We start from the raw sequence: 19757 nt of genomic DNA on the forward strand, positions 1-19757 counted from the left end.
CTGAAATTAAGAACTCAATAAAACCTAGAATGCAAAAAACTATTGTAGGTGCTAATACCTTACATTGATTTTGCAAATGAAAATCTACCTGCCTCTAAGAAAATGGTGTCAGAATTAAGAATAATATAGACTAGGGATGGGAAAACTTTCTCTGAAGTGGACCAAACAGTAAATATTTTAGGCTTTGCAGGACATACGGTCTCCATCCCCACTACTTATCTCTGCAACTACAGTGCAAAAGCAGCCATAGACAATATGTAAACAAATGTGTGGGGCTGTGTTTCAATAAAACTTTATTCATGGACACGAATATTTGAATTTCATATAATTTTCACATGTCATGAAGCACTCTTTTGATTTTTTTCAACCATTTTAAAATGTAAAAACCATTTTTAGCTCATAGGCCAAACAGGCAGTGAGCTAGATTTAGCTCACAAACTAGTTTGCTGATCCCTACCTTATCCTGATGAAGCATGAGCTGTAAGAGTAAGTAGTGAACTTCAAGACACATCAAGAATGTCAGTGAATCATTCACACTTACAGAGTAGCTACTGAACACTACTGAACATCACCTATGTACTATCCTTGACTAAAATGTTTACCCTGAGTTGAATAAAGAGAAAACTGAACATATTCAGACTGTGGGTCATTCTATAAAGCTGGACAGGGCCCTTCAGAAATGTCAGTTATAAAAGACCAGGGAAAGAAAGAATAAAAGTGCAGGGAAACTGTTCAAGATTAAAAAGATAGGAAAACTAAAAACAATGTGTAATCTTTGGTTCCTGCATTAAAACAAAACCAACCATACAAGGACACTCTTGGGATATCTGGAGAAATTTGGATATGTGTTGTCAGGTTTTATCGCATCAATGTTATTAATACATTACTTGGGTGTGAGGATAGTATTGTGAACTTAAAGAACAATGTCCTGATCTTTGGTGATAAATGCCAAAGCATTTATAGATGTGCAATTTAATTCCAAATGGTTTGACCACACAAAAGTGCATGTGTGTGTGTGTAGAAAGAGATGAAACAAAAGTGATAAAATATTAATAATAAATGAATCTGAGTGATAAGCATACAAATATTACCATACTACTCATTCAACTTTCATATAGCCCTGAAATTATTCAAAATAAAAATTAGAGTAAAAGAATACATAGAAAAAAGAGACAGCTGTAAATTTAGTGGGTTCAACCTGGAAAATTTTGCAATATAAGACTTATATAGTGCTTGAAAAATAAAGTATTTGTTAGAATTACAAAATAATACCAGTTCTATTTAGAAATTAAAATAATGTGACTTGTAAGAAATAGCTGAATCATTTTAGTGTGCTTTCATATTTTTATCGAATTTTTCCCTGGAAAATTACAGCATTGGTAAAACCTAAAGTTGGACTAATCAAACACAACAAAATTATTAAGCTCAGCTTCTCAAAAGCCCTGAAATTAGATTTTTTGTTTTTGTTGTTATTGCATAAGATGTATGCTTATTCAGTGACCAGAAATCTGAAATGTATTTTTTTCTATAATTAAAACTTACAAATAAAAAACCCCACTTCTTCTAGTAGTCAATCCAGATAATTCTTCACATTACTTTGCTCACAGGATTTTTGGAAATGTAGGGAAACAAGATAGGAAACAAAATAAATGAGTCATCTTTTAATCTAGAGAAATTACCCTATTCAAGGACATGAAAGGCACTTTCACAAAACAACTGTAAACACGTTGTGGGCAGAAACCACATTTTAGTTGCCTTTGCATCTCAAACGCCAAACACACTGCTGCAAGTAACCATTCCATGAATGTTTGTTGAATGAGTAAATGAAGGTGGGGGGATTCCGCTCTATGAAAACAGGTTAGGTTTGGATTTGATGTAAGGAAAAGATTCAAGATGCAAGATGACTCCGGCACTGGACTGGGGCACTGAAGGAAGTAATGAATTCTTATTTATTTACTTATTTATTTCTTTATTGAAATTTACAATAATAGAATAAACATATATCTTGGATATATTCTGAGAGAAAACTTACCACTTAAATGTTCAGATATTTTTCTACACGTATGATAATGGAGACAGTTCCTCAGTTTCAAGGACACTGCCTCTTAACATTCAGTCAGGTTGAAATGGATCTGAAAATCATGACATATGAAGGGTGGTGGAGGGAAGTGAACAACAGAAATCAGAGCAGCTGGGAGAGGATGAGTAACTGGCCTCAACTTTATCTTTAGGGTTGACAGGAGAAAGGGGCAGAAATACTCTGAGCAGTTGCTCAGGACAGAACTCGGATCGCTGATCAAATTAAAGGCAAGGGGAAGCCGGAACTATGCAGATTTTAGCAACCTAAGAAACAACCTTTTTACAGAGAGATGTGTCTAATGGTGGGACAACTTGCCTTGACAGGTAATGAACACACTGAAATGGTCACATCGAAGACGTATAGGCAGAATTGGTGTGACCATTTTCAAGAGTGCCTGGGAGGGTTGTGTACAGAGCAAGAGACTGAGGCTATATTTCATTCCTTCCAGCTTGAAAAAGCATTTTCAATAAACCTGAAAGTCATGCTACAAATTCAGTGTTAATACTAAGTAGATACTTACAAAACACACATTTTCAATACCTCAGAGTCTTCAATGAGCACATAACTGGTAAATAGAACAGCTCAGTCAGTTTGTTCTTCAAATATGTTACAATAGACTTCGACTTGGAATTCTTAATTACCATCCAAGGAAAATTTAGGTTGTCTCAGTATATAAAATAATACCATACCTCTACGGAGATTCAGAGTGCACCAGGATCTGTTTCTTCTCTACAGCCTGGCCACTTTCCCTGTGAACTCTATGATCCTTGGGAGCCTAGATTATTACAGTCTATAGCTGCCTCTCAACGAGGCATTTATCTCTAATCTCTCCCACCTATAATCATGGTGCATCCTGCAGCTAGATGTCTGCCCAAAACCCCTTTTGAACAAATTACTACCCATTACAGAACCTAGAATGATTCATTGATTTAGAAATATGTATGAAAAAGATGGGGTACAACAAAATGAAAAGTTATTAAGTGGCAGAATTATAGACTAGTATTTTAAAAATGTTCTTGGTGTGGCACTAATAAGGTTATACGAATAAAAAAAAAATCAGGTGCAAAACAAAGATGCTATAAAGTTTCCTTACTACTTAGCATATTACATTCAAAGGCTCCAACTTAACTTTTGAAGAAACTCTTCATTTAAGTCTCTCAGTTTACCTTTTCTCCTCCTATCCCTGCAGTTAAGCTTCACTATCTCCTACTGTCTAACTTCCTGCTCTCTTCTAACCTTTTTCTTCCTTCTTGTCCCTTGCTGCTGTTTTGTGCCCCTTTCACCACTTTGCTGTCTTCCTCAGCCGCGGGACAACCACTCAGTCTCTCTGTGTTCACCGCGTCCATTCTGTCTCTAAGCCTCCTAAGAGCAGGGCTTTTGGTATCATTGCATCCCAACGTCTAGACTAGTGCCTTGCAGATAAAAAGATATTAATGAATTATCAGGTGAATGAATGATTGTCATTTTTGTGACTATATGAATCTACACTATTTTTAAAATTTTGATATAAATTGATTACACATTATGTGTGGTTTTATATTGCATTACATCTTTTTCTAATTGTTTATGTGTTTTAGTGTAGCTTTCTCAAAATGAATAGATAGATGTCATTCGTATTACCTAATTCAATACTTCAACTCAGCAGATTTTTATTGAGTACCTACTATGTGTCAGGCACTTTAGTAGGCATTAGGATATCAATTCATAACTACATTTAACAAGAGCAAGTAAAGACCAAATGGAGTATTTCTTAGCTAACTTCTTTTACACAAAATAAATACACTTGAAATCTATAGTTTAAATTAAAAAATAATCAACTTTTTCATACTTTTCTACTATTTTTTCTATAAATCCATTCAAAAGAATTATATAACATAAATATAAGATATGCTAGGTATCCTGAAACCCAAAACTATATCATCAATGATAAATATAAATTAAAAAATCTAAGATAAATTTTTATTGGTTTAGGGGAACTGGCATTTAACCATTTGTGTTCCAAGATCTTTATAGTGATCAGAAACATTTTTAAAATTGTGAAAGCTTCGTCTCTTCTGCAATATGAATATTTTGGAAGCTGCTACATGTCACATTTTTCCAGAACCAGGTGCAATAATTTGGTAAAGAACACAGGTAAAAGAGATCACTAATTTTCCTTTTCCCCCAATAAACTATGTTTATTATGCCAATTTTAATTGCCATGCAATCTAATGGATTTAAGGCTTATATTTTCCACATCACTAGACATCACAAACATGAAAGCATTTTGTACTGTCATTATACATCAATGTTTGTACTTGGTTATACATATATACAGAAATTATTCACACATCTTAACCTTGCTATTTCCTCCTTTCAAACCAACACAATTTTACCATGAAAGCAGCTTTTTAATAAATGGTATAAGAAATACAGCAAGGCACACTTTTTTAAAAAACTTTTTTCTCATTACCACCTCAAGAAGCATAAAAAAAGAAAATGTTGTACATAATTTAATAGTAGAATGTCACCAGTTTATAATATACAACACCATATAGTTGTTTCCTGAAGTGCTGCATAGATTATTCTTTTTAAAAGGAAATAAATAAAATGGTGCTTTTAAAAGTTGCTTAACTTTGAAAGAAGGACCAGTGTTTCTTCCCTTTGCTGCCATAAAATCAAATATTGACCTTTCAGGTAAATCTCTTTCCATAAACATAGGCATCATACCATTAAAAAGAATCAAGATTGAAACATGAGATTGGTCAAGTACCACCAGCAGGGCAGGGAGTCGGGGGTGGGGGGGCTGTTCATTCCAGATAGGTGAATTTAATGGACCATCAATTTAGTGAAGTGCAGAATTTTAAAGAGTAGATGGGGAGGGGAGAAGGCAAACTGAAAAGTCTTGCTGGAGAGGTGGGGTCGGTAGAGGTAGCTTGGGACAGGAATCCATGGGAGAACAAGCAGCTTTGCTGAACTTCAAAGACAATCACCTAAAGAGAACCAGTGCACATCCAGATCACAAGGCTCATGTGGACAACCGCATTCAGAAGAAAGATTCATCTGGGGAGAGGTCAATGTAACAAACGGCAGTGACACGATGGAGCCAGAGACCAGCCCGGGGAGGGAAGGTGAGGCCACCCTTGAGCTGCAGCCAGGCTTACCTACAAGAGACAAAGTGAGAGGAAAAGCTTTCAGAAGTGTCTGTTTCATTTGCCAAACTGATGAAGGCCACAATTTTAGAAATACTTGCTAATTTTCTGAAATAAAAGGATACATAAAATAAAGTGGTTGTAATAGCCCAAATGTTTCAAAATTAATGTGCAAAATAGTTTGCTTTGTTTTTTAAAAAAGAAACAGTTTTAAAGGAAAATAATTATCAAGTTTGACTTTTTCTCTGGATCTCATCTACTCTTGCTTGTGAGTGAAAGTTGCTCAGTCATGTCTAACTCTTTGGAACCCCATGGACTACTTAGTCCATGGAATTCTCCAGGCCACAACACTGGAGTGGTTAGCCTTTCCCTTCTCCAGGGGATCTTCCCAGGGATCAAACCCATGTCTCCCTCATTTCAGGTGGATTCTTTAACAGCCGAGCCACAGAGAAGCCCAAGAATACTAGAGTGGGTAGCCTATCCCTTCTCCAGGGGATCTTCCCGACGCAGGAATCGAACCAGCGTCTCCTGCATTGCAGGCGGATTCTTTACCAATGGAGCTATCAGGGAAGCCCTTTGCTTGTGAACTCGGTTTTGAATACTCGAGATAGCTTTAAATCAGTATGAAAATGTCAGGCTGCCGATGACAAGTGACACAGCAAAGTATCAACTGAGCCCCTTTGAGGAACTGATGAAGGCTACCATTTTAGAAAAGCTTGCTAATGTTCTCAAATGAAAGGATACATAAAACAGAGTGCTGTAACAGCTCAAATGTTTCAGAATCATTGTGCAAAATAGATTGCTTTTTTAAAAAAAAGACATAGTTTTAAAGAAAAATAATTGTCAAGTTTGACTTGATTCACAGAGTGGGAGTCTGGACTCTTAGGTTTAACCCTTCCTTCAATCACTATACATGTGACAGTGGGATTGAACAATTCCATTATTTTACAATGGTGAAATATTCATAAATGTGACAATCCCAAATCCTTCAGCCCCTTGCCTATGAAGGGAAACAACTGGGGCTTCTAGTTCAAATACGAATGCGTTGCATTTAAAGTATTGACAGCATTGTGCAAATGAGAATGATTCAATTATTTTTGTACATCTGATGGCCCAGATAAAATTTGTTACAAACTCAATTGGTTCTTCATATTTCTAAGTGGCTAAAATCAACCTGTTGAGTATGATGAACAATTAAAATTAGGCAATGCAGGATGCAAGTGTGGTAGGTGCTCTGACTAGCTCTCAAATATAGCAGGCTTTTGCTTGCTTGTAGGGGTTTAAACTGAGTTCTCAAGTCTGATGTCAGGTTGCTTTATGGTCCTTCCAGAACTGCTTTCATTCTTTCTGTCTTGCTCTCATCCTCTATAATCTTGCAACCTGTTCAAGAGCCAGAAAAACTTGAGCAAATATGGTTTGGCTGGAGCCACACGATGTTGGGGAGAAAAGGCAAGTTATCAAGAACAGGGAGAGAAAGACAGGAACAGATGGGATGAAATTTGTTACAGTAAAATAGCGCAGTAACTCAAGAAAGGCATGGTGCATTGTTCAAATGCTGAGGACATGACTCATTTGAAATCTGGCCACTGAGTAGGGAATCCTTAGGTGAGGCAAATATGGGCTTACTAAATGACAGTACTTAAATTCCTCTGGATAATCGAAACTTTCAATCAGGCCCATTTGGAAAGGGTCAGGATAAACCGGTTGAGACAAAGGTCTGGGCTGTGTGTATATGTGTGTGTGCGTGCGTGCGCACGGGAGTGCAGGTGAGGTGGGTGATGCGCTATAAAATCTTTGATATTTAGCAGCGCTAGTTATTCTGAAGCGCTAGGAAATTAAGAAAAGCACTTCACATCCAACAGAACTTTGATTTATTAAAGTGAGTTAAAGGTAAATATAATAAGATCACATCTATGTTGTTTAGGAAAAATTAATACACTACCCCCAAAAGTAGTTTCCTAAACTGCTTGGTCAACTTTGGGTCATAATAAACACTTAATGTATTTCAATTAACAGAATAACAATTTGTTGTGTACATGAGAAATGTTGCTTTTAGAGCTTTCCCAGTTTATAAAAACTGAGTAGCAGCACTGTTTACTGTATATGTGTATACTTGAGCATGCACAAATACAAATACTTGCCTAAAATCTAAAATCTATGGCCCTCTAACTCTTTGCAGACTGATAAAGTAGGAAAGGCAATAAACCTAAAAAAATTCTGAAGGAAATATATACGTCTTAAGTAAATACAGCACCCTCTCACACTAAATGCCCCCAGAAAATCAGAGGAAACCAAAGGTAAAAAGAGTATACACTGGCTGCATGTGATGAGTTCAGTTTTTGTATCACAGGATTTACCCAGCCTGAAGTTTAGGGTTAAATCATTCACCAAAGGTCAGAGGCATATGATGAGGATTATGAAGAAATAACTGTCAGAATACAGCAAAAAGATTAGTGCAAAGTATATCTCTTAGGCAGGTCCTAGGAGGCTCTCCAGACATATATGCTTCCTTCAAATTAGGCAGAAACATCTGGATCTATCCAGTTACCTTTCTTTGATGTGATTTGCTATAACTGACCCCTCTATGTTTGTAGAAACATGATACATAAATGAAAATAGTGAAAGGCACAGCAGTGTACCCAGAAATCAGTGCAAATGCATACTGTGTTAGAGCAAGTTAAAATTTCTCAAACAGATTCAGTGGGTTTTTAATTAGAACACAGTAAATGAAAAACTTGTTCCAAAAATTTTGCAAAAAAGAAATGTTTGTTTCTCTTGAGGTCTATAACTGCTATTCTAAGTTACACCTCTTCTAGAAGACATTACAATCATTTTATCCTCTGAGAACTTATTTCTGGTGGAAAAAAAACCAAATTTGGTGAACTTTATTTTCCTGATAAAAAGGGCATCCCAAGTAATAGCTTTCAAATGGCTTTAAAAAGTGGAGTTTTTCTTTTTGCTTTTCTGAATCCTAAAGGGAGAACAATGACAACAATTAAGCTTTCATAGACATGAAACCTCATATTTACATATAATTTTACTATGCATTTCTGACATTCAACACAGAAGGTGTGTCAACATTTTGAGATTAAATAACTTGTCCTGGTTGGTAGTATTTTAACAATATGTAAATACTTACACCCAGGTATCCAGCATTAATGACTGGTGAAAAGTTTAGGTATCCAGATGTTCTGTCTACATGAAACTGAGAACACTGAATAGGCCCAGTAAATATGGCTACCTGAATGGCCTTAGGCTGATAACAAGTCACTTGGGGGTGATGTGAGTTCTGCAGAAATAAAATCTGGCTGCTTCTCCCATTGCCTGTGATTGGTCAGGCATTGAACCGCAGGGGCTCCACAAAATATTGCTAACTGGCAGGCGGGCTGGCAGATAATTTTACACTGTCCATGCCTGTAAAATTGTGAGGATTACACAGATCCATCAGCATATTCCCTTCCCCGAGTCGAAAGATGGAGCTGCAAGTCATTACATTTCATTTAAATTCTATATCTGTGTAGGGGAGAGGAGAAATCCCCAGGGCATCAAAAAGGAAGGCGGGCACCCCAGAGGTTTCTCCAGGGCCAGAGCTTCTCGAGACCAGATCTAGGCGTGACTGGTGATTGGAGGGTCACCGTCACATAAGTCTGCGCCCAGAGTGGTGTTGCATTCAAGCCTTGATCCCCTTTCAGAAAACAAAAATCAGCCAGGCTCTACCAGCCCTTCTGTGGAGGTTGGCAGAGCTGGCAGTACAATTGGTTCTAATAGAACTTGTTTTGAAGCAGCTTATGGAATGGCAGTTATTCTCCCTTAATGGTCAGTTTTACTGCATACTGATGGAGAATGTGATTATAGGGTGGGCATGTTTCACAGAAAATACATTTCTCTCTCTTCTACTTTTGTTCTCCCTTGCAGCCAATTGTAAATAGATTCTGAAACACAGAAAATTAGTTGTGCTATATTAGTAAGTAGGGCTTCTTTCCTACAATTTTGCATACTGAGTTTATTTTTAGGGTATATATATGGTATAGATTCCCCCCTCACTCCCCATTTCTAGCAGCTCTACACAGAATCACACATTTTAATGAGCTGAGGGCACAGGTGTTACAGGAAAAAAAATAATGATGTTTGCCATTCATCTTTCAAATTAAATAATGTGTTTTTAAATAGTAACTTTTTTCATAATACATTATGGGAACAACATTATCTGTCACATTTTAAAAGATGTATTTGTAATAAATGTAAATTACTTTTAGAAAATCAGTAATTAGGCTCATCAAAAAATAAACAATCTGCCACAAAAAAGATAATCTTTAGCATAGTTAAGTATAATAACTGTTATTTGAATAAGTTAACAAATTAGGGTAGATTGCTTCTGTAATTCATTTCCTATAGCACGAGTTTAGGTTACTGCATTAAGCTTCTGAAGTAGGGGGTGGAGATGGCAGTCAGTACCTCAAACTTTGGTGAAATACAACTCTCACATTCAAAAACTCACATTTTTCTTTTTTAAACTTGATTGAGAAAGTATATTCATCACTGAGGCTTAGAAATGGGAAATAACAGAGTTTCGGTGTCACTTTTAGAACTGTATCATCCTATCAGAATTATCAATCAGTAGCTGTCTTATTAAACATGAAGAGCAGAATGACTTTCTTAAAAAAAAAAAAACCACACGGATGGAAATCAGCCTGTCACCTTCAGGCAAAATTCAAAAATTCTGTTTTTATCAAAACGCCATTAACTTGTCATGTATTCTCTCCGTATTTGCTTTCGGAGCCTGTTCTCAGTCTCTGTGTGGATAAATAAAAGCCTCTTCTTTAACATCAACTTTCCCCTCCTGTTTGAATCCTCATTCTTGGTCGTGATTAGGAGCTGTGACAGCACAGCCTTCCACCAGGGAAGTAAATGTGATGATAGTCACATTAGACAGAAGCGTAAAAGGAAGGCCCAGATCCGGAGATGCAGCTTTAACTTAATCACTGTTCATCTCCAGGCACTGAAGGGAGCAGGCCGTGGACAGAAGCTGAAGCGGGGAGCACTGTGCGTGCATTCTGATCAGAGGGTACAGCTGCAATCTGGAGGAGAGCCCCTTCTCCTCCCTTAATGGAAGAATCTGAGGCTCTACTGTATTTGACTACTTCCTCAAATTTTTGATTCTTCTTGGCATAATGATGTGATAAAGGTAATGTTACTAAGAATGTCAATGGTGACTGTTTTTTCCCCCTTTTGCTTCACAGTTACTTGCATGGTTGGGAGTATTTCTTCCATCTAAACGCCTTGCTGCTGCTGCTGCTGCTGCTGCTAAGTCACTTCAGTCGTGTCCGACTCTGTGTGACCCCATAGACGGAAGCCCACCAAGCTCCCCTGTCCCTGGGATTCTCCAAGAACACTGGAGTGGGTTGCCATTTCCTTCTCCAATGTGTGAAAGTGGAAAGTGAAAAGTGAAAGTGAAGTTGCTCAGTCGTGTCTGACCCTTAGTGACCCCACGGACTGCAGCCTACCAGGCTCCTCCATCCATGGGATTTTCTAGGCAAGATTTTTATTCAGATAAATATCTGCCATGACCAGCCATCCTGACTAGTCCTTTCTCCTATCATAGCTTTGTTGACTAAAACTCATATTTTAAGTATGTCTATATTAAATATATATGTGACAATATATTAAATATATATTAAAACACGAGGACTATACCTTTCAATGAGATGATTTTCATGCTTGGAGAGGGTTACCTTCTACCTATGCATATTTCTATGTCGTTCTTCATGAAGGTTTAGCAGATTCTCTTCACAGGTTAAAGCTGTGGGGCTGGGATGCCATGTGCCCTTGTCCTTTGGCTGCTTCACCTTTGAGGAGAGTCTGGGAACTCCAGATGGGGCTGAAGAAGCATTGTGTTCTTCTGGCTTTGCAGACTCACCTGGGTTTTCTGAACTCTCCTTTCCACTGCCCACCCTTGAAGGAGTTACCTCTGCACTTTCTCCATGGACATTAGAAGCTTGGGGTAAACCATCCACTTCCTTTCCTACATCACCTTCTTTTGGAGGACTTGAAAGGGCCACCGTGTCTGTGTTATTGGTGAGGAGGGAAGTATCGCTGAACCTGGAAGAGCCTGCTGCTGCTAGCAGGGGTACTGTGGCCTCGATGGGATCCTCAGGTTCATTTGGAGGAGCATCAGAGAAACAGGGCTTGTCTTCAGCAGGGTCCTCCTCAACACAGGCCTCGAAGAAGTATTCGGTGTCCTCCTTGTCCTCTGAGCCAGAGTCAGTCATGTCTGGTGGCAATGGAGTGATGCTCTTCTCTTCAATGTAATTGGTGACCTCCCCACAATCACTGTCATGAGAGGAGAGAGATAAGTAGGAATAAAAGTCCCCTTTTCTTAGCTGGATGGGCCGATGAGAATGCTCCAACACCTTCTCCTTGATTTGCGTTAATGAAGTAGGCGCAGTGACCTCGTTTTCAGGTTGAGACTTACATTTCAGGGCTGTTGAAGCCATGTCAATGATTTCCTTAACAAAGTCGTGCACTGAGCAATCTTCGGCATCTTTTTGATGAAAAATGTCTGCTTCACAGTTACAACAGGAAGCGTTGTCACTGGCGGCAACGTGTTCCTCTGTTTGGTTTTGTTCGCGTGCTAGGCAGCAACCAGCAGGTTTTCCAGCCATACTTGGTGCATTATTAGATGAAGATGTCAGTACATCGGAGTCCTGTCCATTGATAACACTGGTTTCTGAAGGCAGTTCTGGACAAGATTTCTCAATGGGAGTAGAAGCAGCACTCTGATTTTCAAAATGGTGGTGGTTTTGACATTTCTTTGGGACATGTCTAACCATCTGGGGAACAGACTCCTTCCCAGCAATATTTGATTCATCTGAGCCATCCGTAACTGGTTTGCACTTACAATGCTCACTCTCTGAAATCCTTTTCCCAGCTGAACCAAGACTTTCTGATTCCTTTGAAATCTCATTCGGTTTGTCCTTCTGACTTTCTGGAGTGCTTTCAATATTGCCGTTTTCCATGTCTGCCACATATGGATCTTTATTAACTTTGAAAATATTTTTCTTATTTTCACCTTTTGTCCCTAACTCACGGGTGTGGGGTAAATTCTTACTATTTCCATTATTTTCAGAGAGATGCTTTATTGAGCCATTGAGAAGAGTCTCAATGTTGAGGGTGTCCGAGGAATTGGTCATCTCACTACTGCTTACATCCTTACTGCCCTTGATTTCATCACTGAGATTACACCTTCTCTTATCTCTTGTCAAGGAAAGCTTGGGTCTAATCCAGGTCTGCAGCTCATTCTTTATGTAGTCCAGCCCGGACATCATGTTGCAGTCTTCATAAATTTCATCGTCCGTTGCAATACTGGAGTCGTCATCCTCATCTTTGATGCACAGCTCTTCTTCTGTTAAGGTGAGCGTTGAGCTGGAGAGGAGGTCACTGTCATCTTCATCATCAGTACAGGCAGAGGTGCAAGAGACGTTCACGATCATGCTGACATTGACATCACTTTCATCGGCCACCGAACGAGGCAGGCGCTTCCTGAATGACGCATTCGATTCTGGGACCTTGTTCTTGTGTGACACGATATCCTCCGAGCAAAGAGAAAGCTCATCACTGCTGCTTAGTTCTGTAAGAGAAGCTGGCGAGTCTTCATTGATAGAAGATGCCATGTCCAGTGACAGTTGGCCAGGGAAAGACATCTTTTGGGAACAGCTTTGAAGAGTGATATCGGAAACACTTCGCTTTATCTTCTGCTCTGAAGGGCTCTGGATATTCTCCAAACGATTCAGGAGATCTAATGTTCTTTTACTCAGTTCACCAACTGAGCCACTGCTCACACTTAAGTCCCCGGAGCTGTGACAGCTAAAAAGATCTTCATTGCTTTTATAAGACGTCAACCAACTTTCTAAAGAAGTGCTTCGCTGGAGGCTGTCACTGCCATTTTTAAAGATGCCCAATGCAAATAAATCACCCCCTGGAGAAAGAGACTCAATAGATGAACTATGAGATAAAAGCGAGAGCTGTCTGGCATTCTGCATGCCAGTGAATGTCTTCTCTACATCACTACTTTTATATGAACTGCAATCCATTTCATGGGGTGCACTTGCCAAAATCCTTTCATGGGGAGGTGCATCTGGTTGTAACTCTGTAGCCTGATGTTTAGATTTGCAGGATTTTTTATCAAAATAAAAACCATGAAGCAGGGGATCCTCCACATGTGCTTTTTCACTTTGTTTCATTATCATCGGTAATTTGAGTTTTGAGCCTTGGAGGTACGAGTAATCATAAAATGTAAACACATCATGTTTTCCTTGTAATTCTTCTCCCAAACAATCAGGGGTATGTTTGGTAACACTGTTTAAATCTCCAACTTTTCCATTTACACAACCCACTGGTGAAATGGGTAACTGAGAGCTATTTGGGAGCTTAATTCGTTCCTCCTCGTCTTTAATCTTTTGCTTTAACACGTTAACTGCATCTCCCATTTGTGGGTCCAGATGTTCACTGTCAGGGTTACTTGGGGACCCATCCACTGCATTGAGCAAGCACATTTCAGAGTTGGTGGTGGTTTCGGTGTCCCCTTCGCTGACAATTCCACTCTCACTGCCTGAATTTTGGCTCATGTCTCCTCCATGGCAGGGGCAGGGCTTCACCAAATTGGAACCCCCTAGAAGGTCTGGCAAAGATTTGGTAGATGAAAAGGAAGAGTCTTTGCTGAGACTCTTAGTTAAAACACTAGGCTGTGTCATGCTAGTGAACTGTGGATTGTTTTTCAGGAATGGGATGTGGCTGTCTTCATAGAGTTCAACATTGTGGAGGCTGTAGACTTGGTAAATGTGCGGACTGGATGGGGCAGTGATACTTGATGCATACTGAGATGCCCCGTGGTCACCTGCCTCTTCTTCGTAACTCGGGTTCTCACTACCTGTCTCTTCAAGGTTTAAGGAAGGCATGACAGGTTGGGATTCTTGATCAAGGTCGTTCGATTCTTCGTTTAAACTAATTAACTTGTTACTTATGTCGGTTTCATCCCATTCCAGGGCATCTTCATTCGTCCCATTTAGGTCCATCAAGCCAGGATCAATCACATTCAAAGCCTCCTGTGTAGGAGAAAGGGAAAAAAGCAGAAGAATTAGGGAACACAAGCATGAAAATTTTATCCATTCAAAATCTCTTGGAAGAGTCAGGAAAGAAATTTGCCCCAAGCATGAATTTGAAAGATAGCATAATTATCAGCTCTATTCCTCTCTGGAATAACATCCAAAATTATTGAAAGAGGCTTTTCTATCAATAGTAATTTGTCACTGGGGGCAATAACATAGATTAAAATGTAAGATTATTACAGTCAAATATGTAATTTATGGAATTAACTATTTCCTATTGATTTCTTCTACATTTTTAACCTTGGATTGGGTGAAGATAAAACTGTCAGGTAAATAAAGGTAAAAAGAGGTTAGCCTGTGACATCTTTTAGGGTCCAATCACTCTAATATTATCGCAGTTCTGGAGTTCATAATGGAGTACTATCTGCACCCACATATGGTGAAATCCCCTCTTGCTTCTGGTTCCTGAGTTCTCCACTTGATGCAGCTTCTGGGAAAAAGAGAAGAGAGTTGTAGCTATCTGTAAAGCCATTCACTGGCCAAAAGCTCTCATAGGTCTATCTTTTCCACTGCCTTCCCTTTAGGGTTCCTCCTCTTCAGAATGTGACCCTGTTCCCAATCAGACCCAAGCTGAGCACCATCTGACTGGTTTCTTTACCCACATCTTCCTGGACTTGAGTCTCAGGCCCCATTACTGCAGGGTAGCTTCTTAGTCATTAGTCACTGTTCTCACAGTCTCTCTCCTCCCCGGGCTCTATCACAGAGATTCCACTTTGATCCTGGATCCCTTGTTCACTTCTCTCACTACTGTCCCTTTATAAAGTCCAGGCAGAACCCTCCCCCTCCAGCCCAACTCCAGCCCTAGAATAACAACTATCTGAGGATTTCCTGACTCCATGAATGAAGCAGCCCAGATCCTCTTAGGATGCTTTCTGCCCGCACAGTTGGGATCTTTCCTTGGATTTCTTGATTTTTACCCTATTTGGTGGAGCGTGACACATTCTGGGACACAGAAGCTGAATGGGTTTGGCATGGTCTTGGGCAAGTCACTTAACCTTTCTGGGCAATCATCGCCTCACACCACTTTTTCAAGGGGGTCAGCACTGTCCATCTTCAGAGAGAATTCTGAGGATTAAGTGAGCTAATGCTTGTGAAGGGCTGAGGAGGCAGTCAGTATAAAGAAGCTGGAATAGTCAGCGCATGGAGAATTGCTCTAGAGTGGCCTTTAGTTAATTCATAAAGGGTTTTCCCAGCCTACCTCATTCTCTCCTCATCTTTCCTTTCAATTTGCTCTTAAAATCACAAGGGATTCATGATGTGGTGGGTAGAGAGAGGCGTCTCACTGTATTAACAGGTCAGCATATCTGCATTACAATTCAGAATTATTTTTGACAACCTGGTTGAAAAACAGGCCATGGTGCTTTTCTTCCTCAGGAGTGGGAAAAAAGGCTTCACCAGCTGCACATTCACAGTGCTCTCCTAAGAAGCTCTCAGTCTTTCCTGAAACTACTAGTGGAAGGACACCATGCAAACACATTAAGCATAAAATACCCATTAGCACTTTAATATACTGGATATGTAAGAGATTATCTGTATAGCCTACTTAAGTTTAAAACAGTCCAGATACAAAGTAAACATTAATTAAGGGATATTCTTAAATTTTCTAACAGAATCTTTCCTACCAATGTTACAGCACTTAATCTAGTTCACTGGCTATCATCATGCTTCCTTAGGTATGGGGTACGTTCACCATGATGAATTTTTATTAGAATTTCTGTTTATTCTTTGCTTGCTGATAAAGGAAGTACTGCGGATGCTGATTGCAGCCATGAAATTAAAAGACGCGTACTCCTTGGAAGGAACGTTATGACCAACCTAGATAGCATATTAAAAAGCAGAGACATTACTTTGCCAACAAAGGTCCGTCTAGTCAAGACTATGATTTTTCCAGTGGTCATGTATGGATGTGAGAGTTGGACTGTGAAGAAAGCTGATCGCCGAAGAATTGATGCTTCTGAACTGTGGTGCTGGAGAAGACTCTTGAGAGTCCTTTGGACTGCAAGGAGATCCAACCAGTCCATTCTAAAGGAGATCAGTCCTGGGTGTTCATTGGAAGGACTGATGCTGAAGCTGAAGCTCCAATATTTTGGCCACCTCATGCGAAGAGTTGACTCACTGGAAGAGACTCTGATGCTGGGAGGGATTGGGGACAGGAGGAGAAGGGGACGTCAGAGAATGAGATGGATGGATGGCATCACCGACTCGATGGACATGGGTTTGAGTGAACTCTGGGAGTTGGTGATGGACAGGGAGGCCTGGCATGCTGTGATTCATAGGGTCACAAAGAGTCAGACACAACTGAGCAACTGAACTGAACTGAACTGAATGACCAGTTAGTACGACTAGTGAATGTTAACATCTTTAGCTGTAGAAGCAATCAATCAGTCTAATCAAATAGTACATTAATTTCAAATACTATCTTGGCAACACTGAGAATGTTAATAAATAACTGAATTTGTCTTTCAAAAGAGCTCTCTCTGTAACTCTCAGGTTGACTTCAACATTGAGAGTTACAGATTTTCCGTGAGGGTCCCAAACCCAGGGCCTCACTCTGGCTGCGGGAACCATGCCACCTGGACGTACACCAGGAGCTGAGCCCAAGGGACGCCTGTAACTCAGACTTGCCTTCTATGACACAGTTGTTTTCTGACTGAAGGCTGCCTTTGCGGCTTTACAAATGCAAGCCCACAAAAAGTATAAAACTCGCATGGCAGCATCTACAAGAACAAATCTTCCACTCAATAAAGTAGTTGGAGTGGAAGATTTCCATAGGAGAAGATTAAACTTTTGTCTATAATATTGTCCTTTTCCTTTCCTAATTCTTTCTTCCTATAAATCTCTTGATTGTAATTTCAAAAAAGTTTTTATGGCAACTCTGGGGAATATCTGACAAGACCCATTTGAAAATCATTCACTTTAGACTTTACATTTTACATATTAAAGAAGAGCTGATCACTCTGCCCTTGTTCACTCTTTTCTGTAATGAATTAAATTCTGTCAATATTTTCAATAAAATCTCCATTTCTTCAAGATTTAACCTCAAACATAAAATATACCCTGAGGGTAGAAAAAAGTAGGGAAAGTTTCCAAGAGGAAGGACATTTACAACATTTATATACCTAAAAAGTTTTCTTCAATAAAAGACAAATGTACAGAGTGATATAACTGGCTGGAAAATTATTTGGTCAAGTGTTTTCTTTGAGGCTAGCCCAATATAGCAAATAATCCTCAAGTTAGTTAAGCATTTTTTGTTGTTTTGTCTTTCTAGAGGAATTATCTGGTGCTTTATAAAATGTCTCAGATGTTCCCTGTCTTTGATAAAGCGATAAATCAAACATGGATTTAGGAAAAAAACCTAAGAATATTTGTAAAACCAAGAGGATGGTGAGTCATACATGAAGTTCCAATAGAGAGTCTGCCTTTTCAGAGATAATTCTGAATTAAATCCATTTGTGCAAAGGCTTTTCATTCATAAACCTGTTTCAGTGGTGCAGAATTCTGTCCTAAACTAAGGACTCTCTGTATATAATTACACACAGGTATGCACACACACTTGGAGAAGGAAATGGCAACCCACTCCAGTGTTCTTGCCTGGAGAATCCCAGAGACGGGGGAGCCTGTTGGGCTTCCGTCTATGGGGTCACACAGAGTCGGACACGACTGAAGTGACTTAGCATGCACACACACACATCTTTGCAGATCTGCTCAAGACCAAGTGGAATTAATTGGCGTTAACTTTGTTTTGCTTTTATTCTTAGAGGCAGGTTATTTATGTTAGTGTAATATAGACAGAGAAACTAAAAGTGGCTGGAAAATAATTATGATGATGATGACAACAACCAAGATTCCAACTGCAGCAAGTAATACCTATCCAAATTAACTTCCTTCTGTACTTGCGTGACTTTGAGTCAGGTATCCCAGGACTTCATCTCTAGGATTTTCTTAAAATTTTAAGTTAAATGGTAGATTTTTGTAAGCGATGAGAAACACATTATCAGCAAAAGAGTGGAGATGAAGGAACCTGACATTCTATAAAACAATAATCCAACAGAGATCTGATATAACTACCTTTGGATTCCTTTAATTTCCTTTAAAGAGATGCAACTTTTGAAAAACTAAGGTATCTCAAAAAGACTAGGATGAACTGAGTGTTCCAATCAAATTTCTGGTGTTCAGAATAGCCAAAACCATTAGGAGGTCTTGTCATCTGTGTTCCCCTGTTTATTCCAGATCCAAGAGTTTATACTAAGCAAGACCACTTATAAAGCCCTGGGAGGAGCAGTTTATTTGTGGAAAAGTAGAATATAACAAAAACATACAAATAAAAGTATCAAAAACATAGAGAACCATAACTGAATAAAGATAAGCATATTTACCCTAGGGCAAAAAGCAAAATATAGGGAAGTTTGGATAGGAGGGAGAAAATGATATATAGATAAGGGTGGGGGATCAATTTAAAGAAGGGAAATTCTACCCTTAATATACTTACTCTGCTTTTTTGATGCAATATTTTCCCTAACACCACCTCCTAAAATTTAAAAAACCAAAGTGTCTGATCATTAGATGCATAATTATTTTCCTAAATTAGACTTAGGTAGAAATTTTTCAAAAACATCAACAACTGTAAGAAAGAGTTAGTCCTTAACAAACAGACAGCTTTCATGAGAGTTCAGAGCTTGTAGACTCTGCCTTTTGATGGGCAGAGAACAGATTCAGAGTTAGCAAGAAGAAATATAGATGAAAAATAAAATAGGATAAGAAGCAAAAATGTTCACTATTTATCAACCATTGTGAGATTTGGAGCAAACAGATCTGAGTATGAATCCTGGGTTGCCCTCCTTTACAGGTTAGTAGTATGATCCTGTGGTGGGCTTCCGTCTATGGGGTCACACAGAGTCGGACACGACTGAAGTGACTTAGCAGCAGCAGCAGCAGCAGTATGATCCTGGACATGTTATTTAACATGTGTGCCTCAGTTACACCATTTATCTGTTCAAGATAATCAGAGCACATTGTGTCTATCTTAGAGACTGCTGGGAGCTTTAAATGAAAAGAAGTCTGTGAAGTCCTAGGGGGAGGGCCTGGCACATTATAGGGATACAAGGATAGCAGCTATAGCAAATACTGCCTGTGAAAATAGAGGAGGACAGAGTAGTTGAGCGTTAAATAACCCTTTCAAGGTTTGCATTAAGACTGGTGGTTGGATGACTAAATTCTTTAGCGCAACCACATGCATGGAATCCAATGAAATCAACATTACTCAGGTCCCTGACTTACTCCCATTGCACTGAAAATGGGGGGGTGGGTTTGTCTTTGCATGTCCTTACTGAGCATATTAATAGCCAGATGAGAAAAGATGCCTGCCCAGCTCTCGGCAGGCCC

The 19757-nt window shown here is 39.2% G+C and overlaps 1 protein-coding gene across 2 annotated transcripts in view; it reads right to left on the reverse strand.

Moving 5' to 3' along the window:
* Positions 1–256: 256 nt before the first annotated feature.
* Positions 257–19757, reverse strand: part of AKAP6 (A-kinase anchoring protein 6) — a 408114-nt gene continuing 388613 nt past the window's right edge. For both annotated transcript variants that reach the window (XM_055418225.2, XM_055418226.2), the window contains exons 13-14: positions 10906–14312; positions 257–5223 (exon numbers count right to left, since the gene is read on the reverse strand). In XM_055418225.2, coding sequence (XP_055274200.2) covers positions 10947–14312 — 3366 coding nt within the window. In that variant the 3' untranslated portion in view covers positions 257–5223; positions 10906–10946. The remainder of the gene's footprint in view (positions 5224–10905; positions 14313–19757) is intronic.

Source organism: Moschus berezovskii, chromosome 21 (assembly GCF_049115385.1).
Source record: "Moschus berezovskii isolate FMDL1 chromosome 21, NW_MosBer_1.0, whole genome shotgun sequence".
NCBI classification, from domain to species: domain Eukaryota; kingdom Metazoa; phylum Chordata; class Mammalia; order Artiodactyla; family Moschidae; genus Moschus; species Moschus berezovskii.